The sequence below is a fragment of the Spinacia oleracea genome, chromosome 3 (assembly GCF_020520425.1).
Source record: "Spinacia oleracea cultivar Varoflay chromosome 3, BTI_SOV_V1, whole genome shotgun sequence".
Classification (NCBI taxonomy): Eukaryota; Viridiplantae; Streptophyta; class Magnoliopsida; order Caryophyllales; family Amaranthaceae; genus Spinacia; species Spinacia oleracea.
Window position 1 is genome coordinate 158,005,624 of NC_079489.1, and position 10,242 is coordinate 158,015,865.

At 33.5% G+C, this 10,242-nt stretch overlaps 1 protein-coding gene across 2 annotated transcripts; it reads right to left on the minus strand.

Moving 5' to 3' along the window:
- Positions 1-2,972: 2,972 nt before the first annotated feature.
- LOC110787511 (calcium uniporter protein 1, mitochondrial) lies at positions 2,973-6,546 on the minus strand. 2 transcript variants are annotated; one of them, XM_021992146.2, is made up of 3 exons: positions 5,855-6,546; positions 5,075-5,089; positions 2,973-3,687 (listed from the first exon to the last, which is right to left on the minus strand). In XM_021992146.2, exons 1-3 carry the CDS (start codon positions 6,407-6,409, stop codon positions 3,211-3,213), a joined length of 1,047 nt encoding a protein of 348 aa, XP_021847838.2. In that variant the 5' UTR covers positions 6,410-6,546; the 3' UTR covers positions 2,973-3,210. The 2 variants fall into 2 exon arrangements, with proteins under 2 accessions (XP_021847838.2, XP_021847839.2); XM_021992147.2 differs by lacking the exon at positions 5,075-5,089 and having other exon boundaries at positions 5,855-6,545.
- Positions 6,547-10,242: the final 3,696 nt, after the last annotated feature.

Consider the following 10,242-nt stretch of genomic DNA (forward strand, 5'->3'; position numbering starts at 1 on the left):
TTAATAAAATTAACAACACTAATTAATGTAGCAATTGCGTATCACCAATAAACCAATCAAAAGAAAGTTTTAGATTTTAGGATATTAGCCTTCCTAATATATATATATATATATATATATATATATATATATATATATATATATATATATATATATATATATATATATATATATATATATATATATATATATATATATATATATATATATATATATATATATATATATATATATATATATATAAAAGATCGAAACGTGACTTATCTGAAGAAAGAAAATAAGAAAATTTACTATCTACAAATGGGTCAATATCCTGATGCATCTGGAGTACTCTGGACTAGGTGACCTAAAGCAGCAACATAGTTGGCTGCACGATTAGCCTCAAGGTAAACATGTCGTGAGTCTTTAGTGTCGAAACGAGTCAACATCTGCTTGATATCATCGAGAAGTAATTGATCTTAATCCAAGAACTAATATATTAGAATATTAGAAGAGTTAGACAATACGAGTATAGTATAAGGATTTGTTCAATTGCACTCAAATTTGAAGGGGCCAAAATTGAGATTTCATTGGCAATGTAACAATAATAAGAGTGGATAAGTGTAAAACAAAATACTCTATCCGTTTCAGATTAGTTGTTACACTTTTTTTTTTGCCGTTCCAGATTAGTTGTTACACTTCTAAATTAGGAATGACCCAACAATTATTATATTGTCTCTCTCTTCCCACTAATTTTTTTTGGCCCCACACCCTCTCTCATTCAATTAAAAAAAAAATACCCCACTAACTCCTATCACATCAACTTTTTCAATAAAATAAGAATTGATAACCAAACAACCAGAGGGAGTAGGAAAAAAATATGTGAAACTGTATAATATTATGAGGTAAGATGAGGAATTGAGAAATCAGACCAGACATCTTACCAAACTAGAAAAAGCAAAACGCACTCACATAAAACATTCAGACCAGACTAAACTAGAACTAGAAAAATCAGACCTGTCCAAAAAAGACAATAAACACTTAAAGAAAAAATAAAATTTAAAATCAGACCAGATCAGACCAAAAACTAGAAAAATCAATACAGACCATGTGAAGAGAACATACTCTAACTCCCTAGGTGTCCTATACCAACTTTAATCGGCATATGTAAGATTAATTTGTAGGGTAGTCCAAATTTGGTGAATGCAGAGCATGATCAGTGACAAAACGTGAATTCAGAGCATCGTTTTGAACTCCCAATGCATGAAAAAAATAATGCATGGAACCTCCCCTAGTTCCTTCCAAATTAATCTCTCTAACCTAAATTCATGCAAATCTTGGAACAAATTCTATGTGACATTTGCATCTCTTTGTCAACTTTCTAAAGTGACACATGAATATCATCTCCTTTAACTTACAAATCAATCTGGCAATCATCAAATACATGTATATATAAAGATGGTTATAGCCCGAAGCCCGAAGCCCGACTCGGCCCGACACGACAAAATACGCTAAATCTAGTAAAATAGCCTTAAGCAAGACGGTCCGGCCTGAAACGAAAGCCCATGGTCTAACCCCTGTTTTGAACTTTTCGGCCCGGTCAGCACGATACGATATGGGCCTACCTTGGGCTCGGGCGGAGCCTGATCCGACCCACAACCATCTTTTTATATATATATATATAGTTACAATATCGATTCTACTAACGGCCCCCCACAGGCCCACGGCGGGCTCAATAATAGTATTCATAATAATTCCAGGAAATCATAGAAAATTGGCGTTTGTTCTCCAAGTTTTTAGCAACCAATCAAAGTTTGTCACATTTTCATGCAAGTATGAATATCGGTTGCTGCTGATTTGCCTTCTCCTATGTGAGTATGTGACATTTGCCTGTTGCACCGTTATTGCTCGAGCTGGGTATGGGTCGGGCCATCACCTAGACTGTCTGAATTTGTTGTAAACCCGACACAACACCAGAAACAAGGGATGAGTCATGGGCCGTTTATGAATATCATTTTAGAAATTTGGCACGAGCATGATCGGTTCACACGTCAGCACACTTATTTTAAAAGCAATTAACATAAAATCTTAAAAGTTGTTAGGAAGCTTGCTAGCACACCATTATCTGACCCGGCACTGCACATGGGACGGGCCATGGATGGGCCTCATCAATGGAAGAGACGCACAAGACTAATAAGGCTCAACTTTCTCTTGGCCCGTTAACGGCCCAACTCCTAACTGTTGCTCTTTTTTTTTTTTTTTTTTATAAAGAAAAGTAAACATAAGTGAGGATAGTCTTCTCTCAATATTGTATCCTAACTTATATAAGGAAATAAAATAAGATGATCTATATATTGGTAGGTCTGAATGTGGTGATTGATGGGCGATGACTGCAACGTAGTCTGCTGCACGGTTAGCTTCCTATATACATGATGCGAAGTAAAACTGTCAGATTTTTGACATCGTCCATAAGCAACTGAATTTTCCACGTACACGTAACACATTGTTGCAAAATCTGAATTATTAGTAAATTATCTCATTCAACGAAAATATGTCTAATATTATTTTCAATTTGCTAATAGCAATCCATTACGGAGGGCAATGACGGTTTTGGATCCTCTAGAGTTCTAAAATAACTCTACAAGGTAGAGTTTGAGCATATCAACCATTGAATGAAAAATCAATGGTTCATATATTATCTTTCCAAAATTCCCCTTACTTTTTCTCATCAATATGAGCCATTGATTTTAAAATCTATGGTTTAGATACAACTCTACCTTGTAGAATTTTATTAAAACTTTAGAGGATCGGGGGGCGTACGTATCTCCTAGATTGTAGGAGCGGCTAGTATTGGAGATCCATAATTGAACCAACGAATTACACAAGTTTTTTTTTTTGGCAAATCGAATTACACAAGTTTTTAAACATACATGAATATCTTTTGTCTATTTCCTCACAAATAAATGATCTCAATCATAAAGAAGAAGACACAATTTAAGAAAAGGGTTGAAACCCAAAAGTAAAAATTGATTTCCTCTAAATCTTTACACAGTGCCGCATCTGCCTATATTGATTAATTTTTCATCATCATCGAATTACACTTCTTGCTAAATAAGAAGCCCCAAAAAGAGTACATAAACCGGCTCATCCGATAATTCGAAAAATCACAAATGTATATATTTAAAAAAAAGAAAGAAAAAAAAAGTATCAATTAATCCCAGTATTTCTTCTTCAATCAATTTTATGGTGATCAAACCTGAACATCAAACTACGATCCAACGAAGAAGATGAATAATGTGGATCAAAAGCTTTCCTTAGCTCATTATACCTCTTAACATCGAAATCATGCGTCTTCATAAGCCGCGTTTGCTTCGCGTTAAACCGGCTTTGGAAGAACCCTTCAAAGGATGGTTCTTTAGCTGTCCTTAAAAAGAAGGTATACCCGAGCATAAAATAGGCAGAAGTGACATAAAAGCAAATAGGTTCCATCACATCCCATGAAAGTTCCCAAAATGTGAGCCTCATGAAGGCCGCGGTTTGGACCACCATGTAGCCCAGCCCAGCCCACAGTTCCCGGCGGACTAGGGCCTCGGCTTTTGTGTCGATTTCGACTTTCTGGTCCTCCATCAGCTCGAGCTCTTGTCTTCGAGGGTCGTTGGGGTCCGTGATTGCGGGAGGGGTGACAAGGGTTTGAATTGCCTGTGCTACCTGTAATCAAACAAATTGGAAACAAAGAATGTTTGGGTAAAACTATTCTGTAATCCGTACTGCCCCGGTAATATGGTAACAATTTGGCTTATTAAAACTCTGTTTTTTTCACCTCATTCTTATTACTTAGCAGATCATATCAGATCAGACAAGACTAAGAAAAACAGAAAACACTCACAGGAAACAAGCAGATCAGTTCAGATCAGACCAGACAAGAAATTGAATGACGAAAGTAAACAACTTGTAACTTGTTGTAATTCATGTTCATAGCATGTACAGGTATTTACAGATAAGAAAGAGGACCAAAACCAACACCAAGTCACCAACCATCAAATAAGACTACCTTTCTTGTATGACTATTGAGTAAGAATTAAAATGATTTTGAAATGGACAGAAATGCAAATATGCAACAATGACTAATATTTTGATTTTTTATGGTCGCTTTCTTATGAAAGTTTCATGTTAGCCGACCCCAATCATTTTGGAACCGAAGCTTGGTTGTTGTTGTATGGTCGGTTTCTTGCAAAAAGCTTACCCATAGGGAAAATGGCTGATCAAAGCAATCAAATTTCTACTGCTATATTTAGACACTTTCCTTACTTCTGTGACATCAATTACAATTACTACAACTAACCACCACAGTTACTTTTATGGAGCACTCCATATGATTCATGCATAAGCTCCAATACAACATTAAAATTGAATGTTAAGGCTCCGTTTTGTCATCTTATTTCCACTTAATTCAGGAAAAACAAATTTTTAAAAATCAAGTTCATGAAAATAAGAGTTACCCGTGTTTAAAAATCAAGTTAATCCAAGTAGCATCTTTAACCCAAATTGCTAGCTTTTGAAAATCCTAAAACAAGAAATGTTTGGGATATCTTTTGGAGGAAAACCCAAATAAGATCCAGAACAAATCAAAATCAAAATCAAAATTCATTAAAAATGTTGTTTGGAGAAAAGACCAAATATGACCCAGAACCAATTTTGATCTGAAATCCAGAACAAATCAAAATTCATTAAAAAAGTTGATTTGCTATAATGAGTCAATTTTGTATCTCAAATCTAAAGTTTCACACCAACAGAATCAGGATTAATTTTTACTGTAAAGTTTTTCCTTTTTTTGTTGTTGATTATTTCAATGATTTTTTCTTCTTTGGAACTTGAAATGCCAACTTTTTTTTTCATTTTCCACCGCTCAAATAATATAATAATAATAAAATAAAAAACCCTCTTTTTTTTTTTTTGATCTTGTTTTCCATGAATCCCTCCTTTTTTTTCTCCCTTTTTCCTTACTCCTTCCGAAAGCATTACCAGAATGCTAAAAATTTGGTCCACAAACGATAAAATAGATGTCAAAAGTGGAACCCTTTTAGATCTGGCGTACCAAAGTTTTTATTTCCTGTCCAGAAGAAATCACAATAATAGAAAAAAAAAACATAATAAAACTCATCAGTTTTCATCCAACAAATCAATCTCATAAACACAAATTCAAACACTCCAAACAATTAATATCTTTGGATAATTGGGTATTTGGGTGTGTGTTCCTAATGATCACAAGTTTTCAGTTTTCAAAATTAACATAATTACTATTCGGGTCCAATAAAACCAATTAAAATTCATCATATGACCTATAATAAGTTTATAACATGTAATTTTAAAAACTGAAAACTCGCAATGATATTGAAGTAACCTTAAAACAAATTGAAACACCCCAAAACAATTCAAAACCTCAACAAACAATTGAATTATCAAGATTATTGGGTGTGTAATCATAATCATCACGAATTTCCAGTTTTCAAAATTAACATGCTTATTATTTGGGAAATTAAAATTGATCATATGACCTATAATAATAATAAGCCTATTAACATGTAACTTTACAAACTGAAAACTCACAATGATGTACAAATTGAAACACCCCAAAAACAAATCAAAATCTCAACAAACAATTGAATAATTAAGATCATAGGGTGTGTGTTCGTAATCATCATGGGTTTCCAGTTTACAAAATAAACATGATTATTGTTCAAGCAATTAAAATTGATCATATGACCTATAATAATAAGTCCATAACATAACTTTAAAAACTGAAAACTCGCAATGTTAACAAAAATTGAAAGGGCAATGAAATTGAAATTGAAATTGAAATAAAGGAGAAACCAACCTGATGAGGACGCAAGCAAACGGCGTTTCCAAGAACAATAACGGAACCGCTATCATCCAGCGTTTTGGCAAACGAAAACGCTTGTTCTTTATTTCCACCGCAACTATCCTCAATCAATCCCAAAAATTCATTATACGTTACCCAATCTCTATCAACTTCGCTAAGCTTAGATCTAATCAATTCAGCTTGCGACGCTCTCAATAATTTCCTAACTTCTTTCACCGATAACCCCGCTGGCGGTTCCTCCTCACGCGCCGCCGATTTCGGTGGCGATTGTTGAGGTAGCGCAATCAGACCGCTCAATCGAATGCGATCCTTCGCATTGTTCATCTCCTTTAACATCTCCCCCGCCGGAGGGAACAACCGGAGAGCCCCCGACGACGAAGGAGGCGTCGTCGCTGCTTGGTAGAGTGGGCGGCGTTGCATGTTTCTCTTCAATCGAGACGGTTCCGGCGGTTCGGAGGGTGGTTTAGCGGCGGTGTTTCTCGATATCGACGGTGTTGAGAATCGTGAGAGATTGAATAATCTCTGTACTAGTGTTTTCTTGAACGCCATTGTTGTTTTAACAGAAAGAAGAAGAAGATGAAAGGATGAATCAATGAAGATGATTGGATTTTTCTTCTGGTTTTCTGGGTTTTAGGTTCAATGGAGATCCGATTGAAAACGGAAGGTTTGAATGTGAAAGTTGGGGAAGGCTGTAAACCCTTTATATAGGTCCCATAGATGAGGAAGATAGATAGGACAAGTTAGACACCTCAGCTTTCAAACAACAACAAATTAAATTAAAATTAATTACTCCCTCCGTCCCGGAATACTTGACCTGTTTTCCTTATCGGGCCGTCCCTTAATACTTGACCTGTTTCTAAAAATGGAAATATTCTAACAATATTATATTATTTCTCACTCCACCCCTATTAACCCACCTACCCCCTACTCCATACAAAAAATAATTAAAAATTCAACCCCTACTCTCCCCCAACCCCCCACCCATTTACACATTTTCCACTAACTACATTAAAATAATACCCCACTATCAACTACTACCTATTAAATTAAATAAGTCAATTCAAGTCCCTTAAACTCTGTGCCGATCAAACCGGGTCGAGTATTTCGGGACGGAGGGAGTAAGTAAATAAAGGCAAGACATACGAATTATGACGAATATATGGAAAGAAAATAAAAAATTTACAAAAGTAAAAAAAGTTTCCAAAACTTATACCTTCCATATTTAATTACTAAAAGATTGGGTTCGATCGCATAGAATTTTAGGAAGGTGGGTTAAATAAGGTGAATCATGTAGATTCTGTTCTATTCGACTTATTTTGTCTGGATTTATATTATCTAAACTTAACTGAACTTACCTTAACCTATCTGAATTTATCTTATCTGAAAAAAACTTATTTTAATTAAAATAAACTTATTCGTGTGTTAAAATGTCTGGAAAAAAACTTATTTTTATGAACTTTATATTATCTGAACTTATCTGTATTTGTCTAAAGTTAACTGAAATTATTTTGTCTAAAATAAGTCGAACAGAACAAAACCTAGAAGTCAAAAGAGGATTTGAGTAAGTATGGGACCACAAGAGGGAGAGAAAGATTAATTAATATAATTAAATACGGCTACTGCCTCTAAAATATTGTCTCATATACCATACGTGGATGTCCCTATTTGTTTGCCCCATACGTAATTTTGTGTATGGTCTCACATATTTATGCTAACACACAATTATTTAATCTAACTAAAAGATAAATTTAACTACCAGTTTGCTTTTGAATATATTCAATTTTTAATAAAGTAAACAAAAAACACTTGAGACAACATTTTAGGGGCGAACACAGTACCTTTTAATGAAAGTTCACAAATATTACACCGTTTTTATATTAGAAAATAAAATAATTGATTTCACACTACAAATACCCAATATATCCTTACACCTTTAACACTGGTTTATTTGTTTAATTATTGTGTAAAACTTATATGGTGTAATAATAGTGGAACTTGATGAAGTACGAGTTTTTAAAATAATATCGGTTAAATTTTATAATTAAATACTTGTACTTTCTAATTACTTCGTTAAAAGTTACACTCTTATTATTAAATCTCAATACTTTTATTACTCTCTCTATTCTTGAATGTTAATCATCCTTTTGTGTTGTGTTGTGTTGTTTTGTTTGTTAATCTGTTCAACATTTGTCCTCGTTATAGTCTTACAAATTTCCAAATTTTCCCTTGTTTACTCTATATGTTCTTGAATTAATGTAGTCATCTTTCTGTTTTGAATTACGAAATTTATGCGTTAAATGATTTTAAATGGACTACTTTACTAAATTAAAACGTCAAACTTTAGTAACAAAAATGTAACTTGTGTAAACGCAATAATAAACCCTACTTAACTTTTTGTAAAGATACTTTAAGGGTTTTCACCTTGTTTTTATCGAAAGAAAACAATTTTTTTATTTATTTTATTTTAAGATTTAAGGGTTTTAATTTGGAAAATTATTTGCGAATATACCTCAATGTAGGTAGGGGAATGGAAAATATTCCCCATAAAGTTGGGTAGATCGACTATATTTTTTTTCTAGGGTTTTAACGAAAACAAAAAAAATCATGTTTAATCAAGATCCACGTGTTAGGCAGAGAAACTGCCAAGTGCCAACCCTCTACCGTGTGATTATTGTGATGTTAACTTCTAGCCGTTTGATTAGGGAAATTATAACTCACTACCTGAGATTGAGCACGACTGTCCACTACATTATCGAATATTCCATATGATTGTTGTGATATTGACTCCTAGCCGTTTCGTGGAGAAATTATAGTTCACTGCTCGAGTTTGAGCACGACTACGCATTACCTAAATACCTATTGAATACTCTGTATGATTAATGATGTAACATTAATTCTTAGTCGTTCAATTGGGAAAATATAGCTCACTACTTGAGATAGATCACGATTGTCCACTACCCTATCGAATATATTCCGTATGATTGATGTGATATTGACTCCTGCCCGTTCGATGGAGAAATTATAGTTCACTACTCGAGATTGAGCACGGCTACGCATTACCTAAATACCTATTGAATACTCTGTATGATAATTGTTGTAACGTTAATTCCTAGTCTTTCGAATGGAAAAATATAGCTCACTATTTGAGATTGGGCACGGTTGTTCACTAACCTATTGAATACACAGTCAAATCCTAAAACGACATAATCAACGATATTGAATACTTCGTATGATTATATTGTTGTGATTTTGATTCTTAACCGTCTGATTTGAGAAATTATAGCTCACTACTCGAGATTGAACACCATTGTCAACTACGGAGTACAATGTTGAATATGATTATTGTAGTTTTGACTCCTAATTGTCTGATTTGGGAAATTATAGCTCACTACTCGAGATTTGGCAAGATTTTACACTAACCTATTGAACATACAATCAAATCCCTAAACATATATCAACTCAATTCGAAATTGGGCATGGTTCTCCACTAACCTATTGAACATACAGTCAAATCCTAAAACATATACAGTCAAATATATTGAATACTTTGTATGATTGTTGTGATGCTGATTCTTAGCCGTCTGATTTGGGAAATTATAGCTCATGTACTACTCTAGATTAAACACCATTGTCAATTGCGGAGTACCATGTTTAATATGATTATTGTAGTGTTGACTCCTAACTGTCCGATTTGAGAAATTATAGCTCATTACCGAGATTTGATAAGATTTTCCACTAACCTATTGAACATACAATCAAATCCCTAAACATATACGGGGTAGAACCAAAGTTTACGAATGTACGTTCCACAAATATGTTGTTTTGATATACATTTATTTTCTTCACAAATTTTCGTAGGTTTCCTAAGTTATATAGACTTGTATCTTATAACTCAGATATAACATAAGTCTACCACATACGATATTATATCATACCTAGTTATCCTCAATAAATTTATTTACCATAAATACATTATATAGTCATATATGTTAATATACATTATACAATCAACAATAGGAAAACGGTTAATGTGACTACTACTTGATATTGGTCTATCACACCCCATTGGATGGAGTATTAGTCATGTTAAACACGTGTGATTGTGTGATAAAGGAAATAAATAGTCAATGTAAGATTGAGTAAAATAAGTGTGATTATAATTCATATATGATATTTTTTAATTAAAATTGAAATAGTATGACGTGTAAATTGGAAATGCTGACAAGGATAATGAGAGGATAGAAAAAAAATATATATAAAAAATTATAGTTGGCAGCTAAGACTTGAAATAATTTTGCTAACATCTAAAAGGATTACAATTACTCCTATTCTATTTTTAATTTCCAATGCCGTTTACGCAAACGTGTCGCCACATATTCTCC